At 49.1% G+C, this 20,561-nt stretch overlaps 1 protein-coding gene across 1 annotated transcript in view; it reads right to left on the reverse strand.

Moving 5' to 3' along the window:
- The window catches only part of GRIK4 (glutamate ionotropic receptor kainate type subunit 4), a 301,261-nt gene that overhangs the window by 152,474 nt on the left and 128,226 nt on the right, over window positions 1–20,561 (reverse strand). The window contains exons 2-4 of the mRNA XM_068554669.1: window positions 19,776–19,940; window positions 6,821–6,918; window positions 2,422–2,587 (exon numbers count right to left, since the gene is read on the reverse strand). Of these exons, the coding sequence (XP_068410770.1) occupies window positions 2,422–2,587; window positions 6,821–6,918; window positions 19,776–19,940 (429 nt within the window). The remainder of the gene's footprint in view (window positions 1–2,421; window positions 2,588–6,820; window positions 6,919–19,775; window positions 19,941–20,561) is intronic.

A 20,561-nucleotide genomic window follows, 5' to 3' on the forward strand; every position in this document is an offset into this window, starting at 1 on the left:
TTCTCCTGCTCTGCCCCACCTTCCCTCCCCCCCGGTAGGTGGGGCCAGAGTCACTCGGCAGCCTCCATAGATGAGTCGTCCGAGCAGCGCTGTGTGGTTGATGCGTCTCCCCTGGGATGTGGGCCGGCCTCTCTAGCACTCGGGCGGGCTCATCCCCTCCAGGACTTTGTGCTCCGCCATCCCGCACCCCACTCAGCGGAGCAAGGGGACACACTGTTCCAGGGAGATCTCTGCCCTTCAAAGGACACTGTGCCTGCTGGGTAGAGCCCACCCTGAGCCGCTGCTCTGAGTCTGCTGGTGCAGCCCAGGAGGGTGGGAGGGGCCTCGGAGGAGGAAGCCCTGGCTCATAGTCGGAGGAACGGGAGTTAAGAGTCTTGGTTTTGTCATGTACCAGCTTCGTGACCTTAAGCCAAGTCACTCAGCAGCTCCAAGACTCTTTGCTCAGCTCAGAATGACTGGGAAAGAGGGAGGTAAAGTGGGAAAACATAAGTGAAAGTGCTTCGCAATCTGCAAGGAACTGTTTGAATGTCGGAGAATGTCAATTCCAATGGAAATAGCCCTGGGCTAGGAGGCAACAGTATCTAGCATGGTACTTGGCACACAGCAGGTGTTTAACAAACATCTGAACAAGTTACTTCCCAAAGCCCAGTAAGAGCTGAAGCAGAGGAAACAGGGCTCAGCTTCAAAGCAAGAGGGACTGTAGCTAGACACAAGAAAGAACTTCCTGTCAGGTTGGCGAGACGCTGTACCCAGCACAGATGAGGACTGCAGGACAATCTTTGCCTGGGCATATTTACAGCCTGTCATCTGTCTCTCAACATTCTCGCTGGGTGCCTGGGGTGTGCCAGTTCAGTCCTGCCTGAGTGGGCTTGTGGCAGAAATTTCCGGGGGAGAATCCTTGATTCTGTTACACCTTTCAATGCTGCGAGGATGCTACACGAGGAGGGCCACCTGGTGGAATGCAACATATCCCAGCTGTGTTCCATCAAATACTAGCATCCTGTGAGCTTTTAGATCAGCATCCTTTTGGGGGCATATGATCAAACCTATTTGGAAGATGCTGAGGTAAATAGTTGTTTTGGCCACAGGACAACTCAGGGTGTCCATGCTAATGTGTGCTGACAATCTCCACGAGGGAGAGATAGAACGAAGTGTTATCTAAACATTTCTCTCTTTTTTTTAGCCACAAAACGCTTCGTCCACAAAACCCTTATCATCTAAAACAATGCTGTCCAATAGCACTTTCTGTGAAGACAGAAATGTTCTATATCTGTACTGTCCACACGTGGCTATTGAGCACTTGACGTGTGGCTAGAGAGACTGAGGAACTGGACTATAAATTGTATTAAACTTTAAAATGGGGAATTCCAACATTTCCAAACCCACTGGGTTGTTGTAATAATTAAATAAGATATACAAAAAGCATACATAGTTGGGACTCAGCTACTTTGTTTCTTGGGTAGCACAGAGCAAATAATCACGTTGTGTTGAATAAATGAATGAAGGTACAGGTGGAGTCAGTAAGGTGCAAAGGTCCCGTAAAGAAGATGGTTCTGACCCTTGGCAGGGAGGGGCCTTTAGTTTTCAGATGCTGTAGGGATTCCAGGGTGGAGGAGGGACTTACACTGCAGAGCAGTTCTGAGGAGCCATAGAGAGGAGCCTTATGGAGATGGCGAACCTCTTCCAGTGCAGCCCACCCAGACCCGCAGGGGAAGACCTGCACAGGTGAGCCACACTGGACACAGACGCCTGCATCTCGGGCTCCGGGCCCCAGTGGTAGCCAGTAGTCAGCACCTGTCTGACTGTGGGTGGTGCACAGCTGTCACCGGCAGCACACAGATGCACAGATTTGCTGGAATGTGCTGGCTTAAATTAGCTAAATCTCATAAACACTAAATTTATGTCGCAAATTGAGAGAGAAAATGCATTTCTAAAACCTGCATTTGCAAAAAAAAAAAATGCTTTATCGGGAATTGACCTTGGACCTTGTTCCATCAGAAAAATCTACTCTCCAAGGAAAGAAGTTCTTCAACCCATCAAGTACAAAGGAATCCAATTATATATTTTCCCTCTCTCTCTTTTTGTAGCTCCTTAACAATGAGGCTGAAAATGTGGGCATTGCGTTTGCAGATGCCAAAAGGCTTGGTGGTTGGCCAGTCTCCCTGTAACTGAGCTCCTCTCTGTTCCGCGCATGCACAGGGAGTTCTGGCAAAGGGTGCTCCTGGACTGCTCTCTTTCACCTACACACACGGACGAACAGCCAAGGACACTTCGGAATCCCCGAACCCTCTGGTTGTCGTTCCCACGATTGGAAGGAGCCCGCCCCTTCTTGGCGTATCATCTGCAGCCGGGGGCAAATCACTCAGGTTGAAATCAACGCGACCTGACCGTCTGGGGTGGAGCCAGCCTGGGGAAACTTACATTCTGCTTTGGCACAGATGAGGCAGGCGGTGGTGCAATTGAAGAAGTTCAGGATCCCAGCTACAGCCACGCTGACGTCAGTGCTGCTGGGGTGGAGGTTCAGGGTTGTGAATCTCTGGAACTGGAACTTGATAAACTCCTCCGGGGCCACTTTGAAATGAGGGACCTGGGCGGAGGAGCAAAAGTGGGCAGCAGGGAAGATCCGGAACCAGCGAGACAAAAAGAAAAGAGGGATGAGTGAGACAAAGCTGCAGAGGGTAGCTTCTTTTGTAAAAGACCTTTGCCTGGCAAGAGATGGAACTTGCAAGACTCGGGGCACCCACTCCACAGGAGGAAGATGACGTGGCATCCATGACAACGCTTGAGACCCAGGATGGGAAACCCTTCAGCCGGGGACCTGGATAAATGTACTGTGGACCTTGGAGCTGGGGTCTGTGGCCCTGAGAAGACAAAACAATAGGTCTTTATTCTCAGAGGAACTGCCCACTGCTGGGCAGAGAGACAAATGGCTCTTGAAGGCATAATCCTTATATCATTTTATGTGTGGTTAATGAATCAGAGCAGAGATGGCAAAAAGAGAAAAACACTGCCCTGGGGACTAAGGGAGGGGCCCCCTCAGCCCAGCCTAGCCAACAGATAAATAAACCAGCTCCCATCCTGGGTAAAAGCCTGGGATGGGTTCCTCCGTAGACTTACGTGAGGAGGGGGGAGCGCTGCAGGCTGGGAAACCAACTAGAGGGCCTCCGGATGGAGCCCGGTAAATAAATACCTGCTTTGGCTTCATTAGGACAGTGTCAGCTTCCCTCTGCGTCTATTCCTGACATTTCAGGGAGGCACTGCCCCTGCCTTCTGCCTCTCTTCTCCAGGAAAGAGATATTAACAGGCTGGGATGGCTGCTTTACTGGCAGCTTAGGCTATTGGGTAGGTAATAGGAAAGTTAAAACATAATAAGCTGCCATCCACCTTGATTTTATTATGTCACCCTGGTACCCAGAGCCAGAAGAGCTAAAGGCTGCTTGTGCCTCTATCAGAGATGGGGCTGAAACCTCAACCCTCATCCTCACTTAGGGTGCCCAGTGTGAGGGCCAGATTATTGTGAGCATGGGTTTGGACTGATGTGAAAGTGAGTAAGATTGAGGGTAGACAGCAAGAAGAACTTCCTGATGGTGAGTTGGTTGGTTCCTAGAATGGGTTATTCAGACATGATTGCAGAAGTTTTCTCTGCCTGGGCTGGCCCAGAGCCTGGGATGACATTGACACGGTCTCTGTAGGATTCTGCTACCTTATCCTTTTAAGCTTCTGGAAGAAGTCAGCCAGAGACCAGAGCTCCTCTGAGACTGGGATGAGGGGAGGGTAAAGATTTAGCAGAAACTAGGGAGAAAATTCCTGAATTCAACTAGGATTAGCCCTTGAAGCACAGAGAGAGGGCAACCAATATTTTTTAGCAGAGACTGAAAAGCATAGAATTGGGGAGACAGGCTGGTGAGTAATGGCATTAAAGAGTGACGTTGACCTGGGGTGTGTCCTAAGGGGTCTTTCTTCCCACTGATATTTTGCAACGCTTACAATCTGTCTAAAATGAATAACAAATGCACCTTGAAAGGAAGAAAGGTCACAGAAAGGTAAGATGGAGGCCAGGCTGGGGAGGGGTAGGGTGGCCAGGCTGGCTGGCTTACACATCTGAGCATCTCTGCCCAAGGCCCTCCCCGTGTGGCCATACAGCCTACCGGGGTCCAGCAGCAGCTAACTTACCCGCACCCCCCCCCCATAGAAAGTACCCTTAGAGATTCCCTTGGATCCACCAATCCCAGAGATGAAGCAGGCAAAAGGCTCAGGAAAGTGAAGACTCAGAAAAATGGGTTTTAGAGTCTACAGTCCTGGGTTTGCATCTGGGTTCTGCTGTGTGATTTGGGGCAAACTGCTTAACCTGGCTAAGCTTCATCAGCATGGAGAAACAACAGGTGCTTCTTGAGCTCTGGGAGAATAAAACGAGACCCTGTATGTGAAGGATGTACTAGTTCAGTTCCTAACATGTGGGGTAAGTGTTTAGGCAATGCCTTTTCCCATTCCCTTCCCTCTCTCTCCCCAAATCTTGCAGCTCCTGGAAAAGCTCTTAGGTCTGTATGTGCAGGGGTGAGGGCTGAGGGGCCTCCCTAGGAAGGGGAGCTGGTGGGAGGTCTCCAGCACAGCCTGGCATCTTGAAGGCTGCTGGGAGGCAGCCAGCTGCCCTGATGGGCCCAGGAAGGGATGGCCAGGCCAATCCTGCTGAGTCTCTCTCTGGGACAAAGATCAATCCAAAACGGATCTGCAGGTGCAAATGCATCCCCGGAAGTCATCATGGAGGGGTTGGGGGCATGGAGAGGTGAGCGGCATGGAGGGGAGGGCAGCAAGGCAGAAAGCAGCCAGCCACAGGGGCTGCAGACATCTTAGCAGCATTTAAAAGAATGAACTCCTCAGTGAGAACTCCATTTCTTTTCCCTGAAGCTGAGGGGAATCAGTGTGAGGCAGTTCAGCCTCATAAAATATTAGAAGAAGTGCAAAATCTGAATGGAGAGGAAAGGTTTCTCTGGAAGGAACGTGACCAGACAAAGGAGGGGTAACCGTCTGGCCATTCCCTGGGCAGCACAGCCCGCCTGGCTGGTCAACGGCACAGGGTCCAGGGCGGCGGGATGGGAAGATGGGTGCAAATCAGGGTCTCCACCTCCGGCCTGAAATGCCAAGCAGGGTTAAGGGATGTGTTCACTGAGATAAAATAGCCGCTGAACACCGAGAGGAGGCCATTCTGGAGTGGGGACTGGGGGGATGACTGTAGGGGACGGTGAGGAAAGTGTGCTGGGCAAGAGGGGGAGGGGGGAAAAAAAAGGAGAGCAGAAAAGAGGAAATGGGCAGCCGAAGTCTTGGCAACCTCACTTGGTGAAGATCACAGCGACCGGGAAATAACAACCTGCCACAGATTTGAGCTGTTACTTGGAGCCTGGCAAGAAAGATTTAAATTAAACATCAGGTCTAACTTGCGGGGGCCCAGGCCTGGGAGATGCTGGAAGGGACTGCGGTGGGAGAGAAGCTATTTTTTTGGCCTGGGCTGGCTCAGGAGTCATCTTTCAGGACATCTGGGAGGAAGGATGGGGAGCTGTCAACACAGACCCTGCCCATGGCCTGAAGCTCAAGGATTCAGCCTACAGGGCAGTGGTAAGTAAGACCCATTGCAGGACCGGAGCTAGGACGGCAGGGCGCTCTACTGTGCTGATAACGATTCTTAGAGTGGGCTCCTGAAACAGAGAAGACCAATATTCTTCCCAAAGCCTCAAGGACCAAGCCCTCTGATCATAAGAAAAGTGGGAGCATCAAGGGAGTGGCTTCCAGAGGGCCTGGGGTAAGCAGGGGCCTGTCTATTGCTCCACTGCCTAGGTGAGGGCAGCTCACTAAGGAGGTGCCCCATCCTACTGCAAGAACTGGATCCTCCCAAAGCTAACGCTTCTGGAAGGCTGAGCCTCTAGGCTCCCAGGACAGGTGCAAATTTCGCCCTTCCATCCCCTGTCCCTGCGCCCTGCCCCTCCACAGCTCCTGACCATCAAGCTCCATCTGTTCCCAAAAGACCTGGCTAGAAGGCCCTTGGGAGGCTATGGGGTCACCTTGCCACTGTCTCCCAGGAATGTATCTGAAGGGGAAGGACTGACTGATTCCAAGAAGGACTAGGAAAGATTTCAGCAATAGAATCTCTGAAGTTTCCAATTTGTTTTCTCTGGGGGGAAAGGAGGGAGAGAGACGCTGGAATAGGGAGCAGGCCATTACTCAGAAACTCATCCCCGACCATCTTTATCTCCCAGGGAACGAGAGCTAGAGGGAATGGACCCAACACTTTGGAGAAGTAAACACTGGAGTTGGTGAATGAAGAAGAAAGCGAAATAAAATCTCTTTTCCAGAGAACTTACAAAACAGAGGTTTTCAAACTTTATTTCAGCACTAAAATGTAGCAAAGCCTGGCCCCAAAGGCATTCTTCCCCAGAATCCCAATATCTAAACAGAGACTCCGCAGCTGTTCCTGTGGAGCTCAGACTTCTGCCCTCTTGGCCTCCCCTGGACCACCACCCTCCCCAGCCTCTCCCTCTACCTGCCGCCATCAAGGGACCCCACCTTCCCCTGTCACAGGACCCCAAGACTCGGAGGAGCTCAGCTTGAAAATCTCATGAAACTCTTCCTCTGAGTCCCCTCCACCCAAGCAACCTGAAAAAAGTAAGTGCCCAACAAAGGCCCAGTACTTTTATTTGTGTTGATGTTATTAGTGACACCAACCAGACCTTGATTCACTCTTCCAGCCCTTAAGAATCCACGATATCTTTGGGCCTGGGGCACAGGCTGCCAGCCAGCTGAGAATCCCCCAACCCTGCCCAGCACTCACCTCCTTCTCCCCGCAGATGTTGCTGATGATGGAGCTGGAGGCCGGGCTGGAGGATGGTCCCAGGACAGCGACCACCCCCTTGGGAAGGATCTGACACACTGCAGCCAGCGGCAGGGGCAAGACGTGGGGAGCAGGAAAGGAAACAAGGCGCTCATCAGGTGGGGCGTGGGCTTCGGCCTCGAGTCCTCCGACCTCCCCCCGCTGGCCCCTCACCTCCCACCCACCCCCGTCTCCGTCTTCCAAACCCAGTGCCTCTCCTCCCCTGGACTGCTGGGCTCCAGGACAGTTTTATTGGAGTTTATGGATGGTATTAAATGAGGAAATGACCCAGGTTATGACAACATACGGCCTCAGCCAACAGGGTGTATAAATTGTCTGGGCTGTCACCGAAGGACGGAGGCGCACAGCGGAAACCTGCACGTCCCACCCCCTTTCTGCCTAGCCTGCAGGATGGGTGCTGGGAGCCCGGGCATGGCTGCTGCAGGGGGCTACGGGTCCAGCTCACAGGATGGCCAGCCAGCATGCAATCTGTTAGCCCCCCCCGCAAAGAGAAAGAAAGAGAGTCTAGAGAGGAAAAAAGGTAGACAAGCAGAGAGAAAAAGGATAGCGAGGATGATGCAGGCAGAGAGAAGAAAGCAGCTCAGCTAAAGTCAAAGGGAACAGGAGAGAGAGAGGAGAAGGAAGGGAGAGAGTGAGTGGCTGAGAGGGCCCTCATCTTTCAATGCCACCCTCCTTTCACCTGGCCTGGAGCCTGGCGCTCCTGCTTCCCTGAGCCCATCACGTGCCTTCCTGACCAACCAGCACGCTCTGTGACCTTGTACCTCCCCCTGGGGAAGGCGCCCTTCCCTCCTCTACCCCGGCCGCTCACTCATCTGTCAAGGAGCACCTCAAATGCCACCTTCTCCTTACCCCTCCCGCAACTCCTTTAAGTGGAATTCATCCTCCCTGGGGCTCTGAGGCCCGTGGATTTTCCCTCTGTTCTAAGACACTTGTAAATGTGTCTGTTTCCGTTTGTTGTTTAGACGTGTTTCTCCTCTCACTAGATTTCAAACCTCTTAAAAGGCCAGAGCTGAGACGTATTTATCTCTAAATCCCCACTTCGCATTTCCCTGGTGTCCAGCACAATGTTTTCTAAGCGCCCAGTTCATGTTTGTCCAATGAATGAGTGGATGGGTAGGACACGCAGTCAGAAGAGGAAAAAATGTAAGCTTTTAAAATGCTACATCCTTTCGAATTATGGTTTTCTCCAGATATAGGCCCAGGAGTGGGACTGCTGGGTCGTATGGTAGTTCTATTTTTAGAGTTTTAAGGAAACTCCATACTGCTCTGCACAGTGGCTGTACAAATTTACATTCCCACCAACATTATAGGAAGGTTCCGTTTTCTCCACACCCTCTCCAGCAATTATTGTTTGTAGATTTTTTGATAATGGCCATTCTGACCAGTGTGAGGTGATACCTCATTGTAGTTTTGATTTTACAATAGCCAGGACGTGGAAGCAACCTAAATGTCCGTCGACAGAGGAATGGATAAAGAAGATGTGGTACATATATACAATGGAATATTATTCAGCCATAAAAAGGAACGAAATAAAAATGAAAATTGCTGCAACATGGGTGGACCTAGAGTTTGTCATACAGAGTGAAGTAAGCCAGAGAGAGAAAGACAAATATCGTATAATATCGCTTATATGTGGAATCTAGAAAAATGCTACAGATGAACTTACTTGCAAAGCAGAAATAGAGTCACAGAGGTAGACAACAAACTTATGGTTACCAAGGAGGGAAGGAGTGGGTGGGATGAATTGGGAGATTGGGATTGACATATATACACAATTGATACTATGTAAAAAACAGATAACTAATACAGACCTACTGTACAGCACAGGGAACTCTGCTCAATGCTCTGTGGTGACCTAAATGGAAAGGAAATCTACAGAAGAGTGGATATATGTATATATATAGCTGATTCACTTTGCTGCACAGCAGAAACTAACACAACATTGTAAAGCAACTATACTCCAATAAAAATTAATTTAAAAAAAGTTACAGACTGAGAAAGGAAGGGGGGAAGAAAAGGAGAAAACAGAGAGAGAACGTAGGACAATTCTCAGCACACACATGGTGATATCAGAACCACAGAGCTGCCCCTCGGATTATGTATGCTCTGTGGTTCCCAGTCGCACTACGAGACGTCCTTCTCTGCAAACCTCAAAGCTCAACTCTGGACACATTTTCCTCCTACTCACATCAAGGGTCAGGTCAGTACAGTGAGGTTAAGGAATACTCAGTCCAAGGATCCTTACTGAACCAGCTGCAAAGCCACGTCTGCAACCTGGGTGCTCTTTCTCCTAAAGCAGAGTCCTAACCACTGGCCCATACAGCCAAGTTATGGCTCTAATGGGGCACAGGCGGTGGGGTAGAGCACCAGGGTTCAAATCCCGGTGCTGTAATTTATCACACAAATAACAGATCTGTAATTTATCACACAAACGATAGATCTGTGGGGTCTTCTTTCAGCCTGAGGCTCAGGCGGGGTTCCTTTAACATCGTGGATCTCAGCTGACTGACAGGTTGCCAGCAGTGGGTGCCTGAGGGGGACTCAGTAGTACCAAGTGTCAGAACCATCCCCAGCAACAGAGTAACTGTGGACAGGCTTTACCTTCGAAGAAAGCTCTTCAAAGTTCAAGCTACTTCCGCGGCTTGAACAGAAGTAGCTAGGGGCTGCTAGGGGCTCTAAATTCATTGGCCATCAAATTCCTATTCCTACAGCAGCCTCAGGGGTGGAGCTTAGTTCCTGATTTTACCTATAAGGCAACAGCATCCTAGGGATGTTAAGTGACTCCCCGTAAAGTCACACACCTAATAAAGGTCTGAGCCAGCGCTGGAATTCAAGTCTGCGGACCCCATCCAGTGTTCGTCCCACTACCTATTTTGTCTGCCCTACTCCTTGCAGCCACTTCGCCCATCTCTTTTCAACCCCTTACAGTTGAAATCCACACCCCATCTTGTTCTGCTGCACCTGCTTCCCCAAGGTCACCAAGGTCTCTTAGCAGTTCTTATCTCTCTTTTTGTAGCATTTGATGCCGCTGATTGCATTGTTCTTTTGAATTTCATGACACTATCCGATCCTGATTCTCAGCCGCTTCTCTGATTGGTCTTTCTCACTTCCTTAGCCAACTCCTCTTCCTTCTCCTCTCCACTAAATTCAGACTTTGTCCATGCCTCACTCTCCCTGGGCAATCTCGACCTTGCCTGTGGACTCCACATCTCATCTCTGCCCAGGTGATCCTACACCCTGACCCATGTCCTGGGTTACAAAACAAGCTCCATCTACCTGCTGGGCGTTGCCACAGGGACTTCCTTCTGGTGTCTCTTCCGGCAGAGAAGCAGAAAGCACAGTCCTTAAGAGCACGAACTCTGATGCAAGCCTATCTGAGTGTGAGTCTTGACTGGGTCACTTACTAGCTGTGAGACCTCGAGCAAGTTACCCAAACTCTCTGAGACTGCTTTCTCATCTATAGAACTGGAATGCTAACAGCACCTCTCCTGCAGGGATGTCGTGAGAACTAAAGTGAGTTAATACATACAAGGCACTTAGAGTGGTACTGACGTGCTACAGGACTCATTATTATTATTCCCAATACATCATGTCTGTTATATACTTTTCATACATAATCTGATTTGCTCTCCACACTGCCAGGAAGATTCATTATTATCCCCACTTTACAGATGGCAAAACTGAGGCTTAGAAAGTTTAAGTGACTTGTTCAAGGTCACACAGGTCATATATGGTAGAGCTGGGCTTGAATTTGGAGATCCATCTGGCATCAAAGCCCAAGCTCTTAACCACTTCACTTTACCCCCCTTAGCTCCTGAAGTTCAAACCGTGGTCACCCTTGACTCTTCCTTACCTTTCCTTACTGCATCTACTCACTCGCTATACCAATCAGGGGCCAGGTTCTGACCATTTGACCTGCTCACCCCCCACCATTCTTTCCTTCCCACTCCCACTGTCACAGATCCGTCAGCCCCTTTTGCTACCTGCCTCCTAAGGGCTTTCTCCGTCTCCAGGATTCTTCATTTTCCAATCTGTTCTCCAAAGCAAGGCCAATTATAATCCTAAACGCAGGTCTGCGTGCTCCTGCAGGGCAGAAAGCTTGTCTTATTTATCTCTGTGTCCTCCATGCCTAGCACAGGGCTGGACTCAGAGTTACGTGCTCAATAAATAGCTGTTGAACCACACTGAAGCCCACTCAACTCTTTTCATAGAAAATTGGAAATAAACTAAATGTCCAATCGTAAGGCAATAGTTATCTAAAGTGTGGGTCATATACCCAAGTGGAATATTACTTAGGCATTTAAAATGCTTATGAACAGTTTATAATAATATTAAAAATATTTACATAATAATATTAAGAGAAAGAAGCAGGATATGAAATTATATGTATATCTACATGAAGTCTACAACTAAGCAAATACACAAAATTGTTATGCACTGAGGAGTGATTGGAAGAAGAGGTTATAAAAGCCCACATTTATTAAGTGCTACTTATGGTCCATTCTAAGCACTTTATGTGAATTGACTTATTTAATTCTGGCAACAACCTGATGTGAAGGATACTGTTACTGTCACCCTCATTTTACAGATAAGAAAACAGAAAAGTTAAAGGGCAGAGTCAGGCTTCAAACTCCCAGTCCCTCATTCCAGGGGCCGCTCCTTAACCACTGCACATCTCCTCCCACTTCACGCCCGCTCACCTGGAACACACTCCATACTTTCCTACCTGAACCTACTCCCAAGTTGTTCTCTCCGACTAGACCAGGGGTCTTAACCTTCTGCTTGAGATCTATGGGCAGAAGTCAGTGGTCCGTGAACATTTTGGGGGAAGAAAAATGGCATTATTTTCTCTAACCCCTAACAGAAATTCAGCATTTCCTTCAATTTGGAATATAGGCAATAAACCACAGTATATTAACAGTTGTTGTGACTTTGTCATTGATAGACATCGTGAGTGTTTTCATATCACATTACAGTGCTGCAGATGTCTTAAAATATCATTCATGTGGATAATTACTTTGAAATTACACTAGTAGTTAGGTTTGGCTATTGAATACATTAATAAAGAAATACATACATTAATATATCACTATTAAAATATTTTAACTGCATTTCCATATAATTGGTTTCCCTGGTCATCCTATCTATGTAATTTTATTCATTTAAAAACTTTTTTCTGAGAAGGAGTCCATTAGCACCCACAGACTACCATGGTCTAGGCCCTCTCTTGCCCTTCCGCCTGGAAAACTCCTACTGATCCTCCAGTGCCCCACTCAGTTCTTGCCCACAGGTGAGAAGGTGCCGTTCCCTCCCAATATTCACATCACACCGTGGCTCTGAGTCAGCTTCATGCTGGGCAGGTCAGCATCCTTGTTCTCTGAATTCCTGGCCAGCTTCTGCCCCAAGCTAGCTCATTATGCCGGGTCTCAGTAAGGAGAAGCTTCTCCTAAAAAGAAATTCTTACAGAAGGTCACAATCCCTTATTCCCAATTCCAAAATCCAAAAGGCTCTGAAACTGAATGGTTTCATCAAACTCATTTGGTGGCAAAATCTGATCTAAACAGATAGATGTGAAGCTATTTATAATATACGAATATCTGAATGTAAGCGTGCATTTAATTTTGAGTGTGGGGTTCAGCCCCAAGCCCCATCTGAGATGCCACTTAATGTACGGTGTAAGCACCACATGACCTTTCCAGCATCCGGCAAGTTCTCAAATCTAAACACATCTGGCCTCAAGGGTTCGTGGACCTGTGCCTGCTGTTGTGAGTGTCCATCTCCCATTTCCCACTGGATCGGAAACTCCTTGAAGGCAGGGGTCACATTTATTCAGTCCCAGCAAAAAGGAATTAGTCAACAGATGTTTGTTCAACTGAATTGAAATGATTCAAAATGAGTGCAATGAAAGTGAATTATCATCTTCCCAGCAGCCACGGCCTGGGGATTTCCTGGGATCTGGGAATTGTTCTTTCACTCCCTATGAAGGGTGCAGGCATCGTTTCAGTAGAAATGAAAATCGGTTATAAAGGACCTCAGTTCTGAAACTTCCTGGACCCTGTTTCTGCAGGCCCCAGCTGTCCCGTGAGGCTCTCTGAGCAGTTTGAGGGGTGGAGGAGAGGGAGGTGCACTCTTACTTCCGCCTCCCAGGGTGCAGGGAGAGGTGAGTGCTGTTGCCATGGCAACCAAGTTTCCCAGCCAGCTGAGGAGTTGGAAGGCAACTGACAGAGCAGCTGCAGGAATAAAACGCCATGATGGGATGTTGTAAGAAGGGGAAACTTCTTCCCCTGGAGATACCAGCTTCGGCCTGGGTTTGAAGTCTCCTTAGACACCCGGGCTGGACAGGAGGTGCTTATGGGAACTTCACCTTCTCTGAGTCTTCACAGGGAAGGGAAGGGTCTGGCTGTGCTGAAGATGGTGCAGAGCACTCACAGGCTCACTGGTGGCAGGCCCTCCAGGGAAGGGGCAGCTTCCGGGGTGGGGACGAGGAAACTGGGGCTTCTTTATTTACAGCATGGCGCTCCCTGAGCCCCTGTGGTAAACAATCGGGGCCACCGGTAGCTGATAACGATGTGGAGCAGAGGCCGGGAAGACACTTCAGGGCGCCGAGGCCCGAGTGGGGCAGGAGGGCAGGTCTCTCTGTGTGCTTGGTCATGGTGTCCACTGAGCACAGAGCAGAGCCCTCACTATCCGGAGTGAGGCAAACAACCGTCTCCATCAGCACCAAGAACCGCCTGCTCCTTGAGCCAGAGCCTTGGGAGCATGGTCCACTCTCAGTTCTGTGAATGGACCAGGGGCTGAATGGACTGGCCTTGCTGGCCTCAGAGCCGAGAGGGGCGCTGTGAGGGTGCAGTGCCAGGTCTCTGCACTGTCACGCCCCACAGTGGGGACCTCCCTGGTCAGCGTGCCCCAGGGTATCGGAGAACTCAAAACTGCCACTGGCTGTCACAGGGATGAAATGAACAGTGTGGGGAATATAGTCAATGATAACGTAATATCTTTGTATGGTGACAGATGGTAACTAGACTTATCATGGTGATCATTTTGTAATACATAGAAATATCAAATCACTATGTTACACACCAGTAACCAACAGCGCTGTAGGTCAATTATTCTTCAAACACAAACAAACCAACTCATAGGAAAGATCAGATTCATGGTTACCAGAGGCAGAGGGTGCGGGGAGGGGGAATTGGATGAAGCAGTCAAAAGGTACAAACTTCCAGTTATAAAAGAGCTAGGGATGTAACGTACAACGTGATAAGTATAATTAACACAGCTGTATGGTATATATGAAAGTTGTCAAGAAAGTAAATCCTAAGAGTTCTCATCACAAGGAAAAAATTTTTTCTATTTCTTTAATTTTGTATCCATGTGAGATGATGGACGGTCACTAAGCTTACCGTGATAATCATTTCACGATATATGTAAGTCAAATGTTATGCTGTACACCTTGAACTTACACAGTGCTGTATGCCGATTGCGTCTCAATAAAACTGAAGGAATACAAACCGACCGTTGGCTCCTCTCACCAACGGCGTATCATTCAAAGCCCTCAGCCTGGTCCCAGACCACCATGGAAGCAGCAACACCATGTACGGGGAGTTTACACATGCAGGCACCGGGCTGGCAGACACAATACCACCCTGAATCCTTACAACCATCCAGAGAGCGAGGAGTTACAATACTAGTTCTACTACTAAATAATACTAATAGGTGAAATTTATCAAGAGTTCACCTGACTCCTGGCACTGCTCTAAGTTTTCTAAGCACATCATCTCACTTAATCTTTCAGCAACCTCATGAAGTGAGAACTCTTATTGTTCCCATTTTACAGATGAGGAGTTTGAGGCACAGGAGATAAGCCCCCAGTGCTGGGGATTAGGATCCTGACCTCTATTCTACAGAGCTCTCCAGTCCTGGCCTTCATCACCACCCCGGCAGACACTCCCTGTTTTAGCCACACCCAGCTGTCATTGTGCCCCGAGGTATTCCGTTTTTTTTCCTTCCTCAAGCATGCTATTAAGGCTTCTGCGTGGATGCCCTCACCTGTCAAACATTCCAAGCTCTGGCCCAGTGGCCTTACCTGACCACCTAGCTACACCTATGACCTATTTCTGACCTCCTTCTGCCCTTGTCTGAGCCACTCCCTGGCAAGCCCACAGCAGAGCTACTGAGATTTATGTCACTTTTCAGATGTGTGGTCTTAGCTGCCTCCTGGGAAAGACTGCAAGAGAGCCTGTTTCCCCATCTGTAAAATGAGGAGGTTGGGCCAGGCCATTTCTAACCACTGTAATTCAATGCATTTCTGAGTCCCTGTTATGCATATGTGAGGTGGGAAAGGGAAGCAGGGAATGCGTGTTGAATGACTCATTACTATTCGGATGCCTTTCTCTTCTGGCTTCTCACCTTTTTCCCTTATGCTGACTTGGAGTCATTCTATTGAGCTGATGGAGGGATGTTAGCCTTTACTTACTAGAAGCAGCTCTGAATCAGCGGTGGTCGTGCCCACAGAGCCTTCGAGAAGCTTGGGATCCTGTGCAGGAGGGGCAGCTGGAACCTCACGCTCTGCGCCCATCTCTAGGCACTGGGGCCTCACGGGGCCCGAGAACCAGTGAGCCTCTAGGTTTCCAGGGGAAACAGTGTGGACAGCTGATAGCACGCTTGTCCTCAGAGAGACAAGCCAGGGCAGAGGTGAGGGTCTGATAGGGAGGCTCCTGCTTTTAGCTCTGCAGTAAATTAAACCTCAGACTGGCTCTGGCAGCAGCAGGGATGGTGCCTCAGGGTGTCTGGGTGATAAGGGAGGGGGTGGCACTTAGTTTAGCTCTAATACGTTCGCTGTAGGAGACACAGGGATCTATAGGAACAGAGGAGGGCAATGCTGTGGGAGCTTTCTGCACAAGAAAGGCAGAGATGGAGATAAGATACTTGAGCAAGGAGGGAGGGATGGGAGATGACCTGATAGGTCTTGTCCAGCCCTCTTATTTCAAATCTGTGGGCTGCGCAGAGGGAGCTGGGAAGTCAAACATCAAGAAGCCTGAGGCAATGATGGTGACCAGGCAGAGAGGTAGAGGGGATCAGACGTGGGTCTGAGGAAGCTTTACGGGTGACCCTCACTTTAAATAAACCCACTATATGAAAATCTATGTGAACCAGATAAAAGCGGGGTGGTTTGCTACTTGTATCCTTCCAGTGTCCAGGTTGTTATTAACACCCCGTGTGATACTTTCCATCTCCCAGCCTTGCTTTCAACTATCAAATGAGATGGTTGAACTCCAGCATCTTTAGTTTTACACTTCATCCTCTTTGATTCTGAAATTGCCATTGTTTCCCTTGAATGACACGTCCATCCCAAACGTGACTCATTATTTGTGCAGAGTTTTTGAAATTCACCTATTGCCGAGAGCGGGCACAAGAGTACCCTGTAGGATTGCTACCACCTCCATTTAGATCAGAGCCTCTGCTTTCCTCAACCAAGAATGTCATCACTAGGATCTCTTTTATCCCCTTGAAGCGGAGTCTCTGGGCACGGCACCGGGTGACAGGTGTGAGGTTGGGGGCATTCGTCAGGGCCCCAGAGCCACTCAAGTAGTTTTACATTAACAATGCAAATCAACCCCAGGCCACTAGCCCAGGGAAGACACAGCCACCACGAGACTGAGCAGTAGCTGGCTCTGGGAGGCACAGAGCTGTCGAATGCATCAACCCAGAAAACGGGAAAGAGAGGGGAATATCCAATTATGATCGAGGCCCCACGAGGCACCTGACATTAAGACAGGCGGTGTGAGAGGAGCCCGGGAGGTAGACGGTGCTGCCAGGTAGGGATGGCTGAACCCTGAGACAGGGAGAGAGACATGATGGTAAGAGGGGGAGGAAGCCAGCTCCAAGGTGGGGAGGTGGTGGCGGTGAGAGAATAAAGCCAACAACGAAATCCATAGCTGCCACTTACTAACTACCTGGTATGTGCACGGTGCTAATGAACTCACCTGCACTGTCTCGTGTCCTGCTCCGGATGACCCTAGGAGGTGTTATTACCATCACCTCATTTTACGAATGAGGAAACGGAGGCATGAAATGGCTAAGCAGCCTGTCCACTGTCACACAGCTAGTAAATAGCAGAGCCAGGATTGAAACCTGGTCGGTCTGATCCTAAAATCCACGCTCCTACGCTCTATACCACAGTCTCCCCAACGTAGGGATCGCAGAGCTGTTGTTCCTCCTTCATCTGGGGATCCTGCCTCCTTTTAATCTCCTTCCCCCATCCTGCCACTGAGCCCCCCCCAGTTCCGCCCCATCCCACTTCAGCTAAACGCGGTAACCCACCACCCACTCTCCCCCTTACTGTGGGAGGGAAAGAGCGGGGCTGGAAGCTTTCTATGAACTATCTGGGTGGTGTTTAAAATCCACTGTGGGAGAGCAGCTCAGGCTTTAGATGAAAAGCCTTTGGGGTAGAAAGATCCAAAAGCCTTCTTTGCTAACAAATGCTAATCATGCCTCAAACACAGTGAGATGTAAAAGCTGAACCAAGGGCCACGTGTTAGTAAGATACTTGGTGCCTAAAAGAGGGGCCTTAGAAAGATGCTCCAAAGGTCTGTAATGTGGAATAAAGATATCAGTTTCCTTTCTTCCCCTGATTCATCCAGCTTAATATTTTAGATGTATTGACTCCACCAAGCCTGGGTCATTGGGAGAAGAAATTTACGTCTGCTAATGACCCCCATCCTCAGTGGGCAATCCATGCTTTCTGTTCTGCGAGGGAAACCCTGAAGAACCAAAGAAAAAGAAGGGGGAGCTGGTTTTTCAAAGAATAGACTACAGAACTATTTAGCAATCTGGACCCCTGTCTGCGACCTGCCCTCATGGTCAAAAAAAACCCACTACACGACAGACAGGACCAGGAGATTCATGAGAAGTCATTGCTGGTATTTCTGCTTTCATTTTGAAGATTCTGAGAAATCTGAATCTTCCTTTTGTTGGACTAGAATTTAACCTCTATGACAACTAGAATTTCTACCTGTGCCCTGCTGAATCCCCATTGCCTAGGATAGAGTCCAGCAGGCACTCACTAAATATTTACTGACTGACCAAGTGAATAAATGAATGACGATTCCAGGTACCAGTTCCACCATGCCTTCTTCTGAAGGAATCTGTGTCCATAGATCCTGCTGGCCTCAACAACCCTGTTTTGTGTGACAGAAATCCATCCTCAGTCTTTAGGAGTGGACTTTCTCCCCAAGGGTAGTTCTTAGGTCATCTGGTCAATGCCTGTGGCTTGTGAGACCAGCCATGGCAAGATGAGCTAGACCAATCAGATCCTCTACCTTGAAAATTCAAACCAAGAGGCACTGAGGGAAGCTGCACACTGAAGAGAGACTGTAAGCCACCTGAGGGCAGGGACTGTGTCTATCTTGTTTTCTGCATTGTTCCCAATGCATGATATTCCTGAGTCAGGCCTGAAATAGAGCAAATGCTCTATAAAAGTTTGCTGAATGGATATTGTCAACTGGGCCTGGATGGCCATTATGGGACATGATGAATAAACCAGGGAAACCAAAGTAGCAGAGAGGGAAGAGCAAGGATCCTATACAACAAGAGCACTAAAGACGCTGTGAGACAGACAGAGAGCCCCTGCCTTCCTCCCGTCCTGCTCTCTTTGGATCCATACAATATCCTACCAATTGTACTTAAGCCAGTGTAAATGTGTTTCTTCTGTTGCAATATTAATAACCCAGATGAGAGCATCACTGGACCCACAGGCAGAAGACCAGATGTCTGACATGTATATTTAAGTGAGTTGTTCTTTAGTTTGGTTTGCTTTTGCCATTGAGTGTCATTAAAGGTTGAAATGGGCTAGAAAGGGAGGAGATGGGACTCCAGAGCCTTAGGGAACGGAGGCCATCATCTCTCTGGGCTGAGGGTCTCCCCCTCCTTCCCTCTGACCTGGAGTTGTTCATCTCCAGCTTAGCTACAAGCCACCACCCCATTAACCTGGAAGCTCATCCTGTAAAGTCATCAAAGTAATACCAGCCAACCACCAGAGAAGTGCAGGGGAGGTGGAGTGGATGGGACACTAGACTTGCAGGGTCGTGATGCAAGTTCAGGGTCCAGGACTTGCTCAGCCATTGACTAGCTCTGGAGTTGGGCAAGTTATCCAATGTCTTTGAGCCTCAGTTTCTTTGGTAAAGTGGGAATAATAACACTTAACTCTCTGGTTGTTGGGAGAATTAAAAGCAGTGCCCAGCACATAGGAGGGGCTCCATAAGTGTGACTGGAGTGACCTACTGAGTATGAATGTGAAGCACTGCAACTCACAGAGGATTTTCCTATATTGCAAGTCATTTAAATCTCACAATGACTTGCAAGATTTGCAAAGTAGACCTTAGCGTTCCCATTTTACGGATGAAGAAACTGAGGTTAAACAGAATCACTGACTTGTCCAAAGTTACCCATAGAGTGAGTGGCTGATGTCCAGCCCAAGTCTCAGCTTCTTCCCACAACGCTGCCCTCAGCAAAAGAAAGCAAGACAGGAAACAGATGTGCCATGACTATGCTTCCCTGGGGCTGGCTGAATCTCTCCTTTCTTAATCCCATATAAGGTTTCATTCAGGGATCTGTGTACAAAATGTCCAGGAGATGAATGAATCAATATATGAAGGAATGAATGAGTGGGTAAATGAAGGAAGGAATGAATTCCCTGTCTTAATTCTACTCCACACATGATTTGCAACAAAACCTGGGATCTTGTCTAGACTAAGCCCTATAGGGCTTCCTGGTGCATGTTTCTCTTCCTCTCTTGGGAATATCTACATCACAGGCCCGGCGATGGGTGAGGCTCACACCACCAGCCCCTCCTCTGCCAGCAAGGGAAGCAGAGGGCAGCCCTGCCCATGCTACGTACTGGTTTCTGCAGTCTCGTACTCGCTGTCTCTGAGAAGCTCAAAGATGTCCACTTCGACCTTGGCCTTGCCCAGCCTCTCGGGAGCACGGTTGATGCGGTTCTTGGCCAGGGTGATGGACAGCCGCTCCCCTCTGCTGCACTCCATGGGGTCATCCAAGATAGCAGCTGTGGGCAGGCAACCACATGGACACAGTTGGTACCCTCTACCGTTACGCCTCCTGCTGCTCCAGTCTTCCCCCAGTGCCGCCTTCCACCTCCACCCTGCCATCCTCAGAACTGTCCCCAGAGCAAGTCCTCTGCACGCTAAGGGTCTAGGTTTGTAGCCAGGTGTAGCAGTGAACTCTAATGTGGCTAGCCACCTCAGGAACACTGTAATGCCATGGCAGGCCACCAGGGGCCCCACCTGTAAGAGGTCCCCAGGCTCAGGCATAGCGATACCCTTCGATCTAGGTTTACCTGCACACATGGGCACACGTGTGCAAAGGGAGGGAGATGGCAGCAGTCCTTTGAAAATGGTATTCTGGGCATATGAGAAACTCTCCTTGAGGTGATCTAGGGTTGAAGAAGGCCGGGTTTGAGGGGGAGACCTGTGCTATCAAGGAGCAGCTGCAGGGTCCTGCTGAACGCTGGTTGTCCGTGCTCTGACACCGATGAGACACGTCACCTAGCGAGCTACACAGTTCCTATGAACTTCTGTCCTCACTGAACATGGGGAACAGTGAGACAACCTCATGGCATTGGTGTGAGAATTCAGTAAGACAATGTATCTAAGTGGCACACCATCAG

Source organism: Eschrichtius robustus, chromosome 11, assembly GCF_028021215.1.
Source record: "Eschrichtius robustus isolate mEscRob2 chromosome 11, mEscRob2.pri, whole genome shotgun sequence".
NCBI lineage: Eukaryota > Metazoa > Chordata > Mammalia > Artiodactyla > Eschrichtiidae > Eschrichtius > Eschrichtius robustus.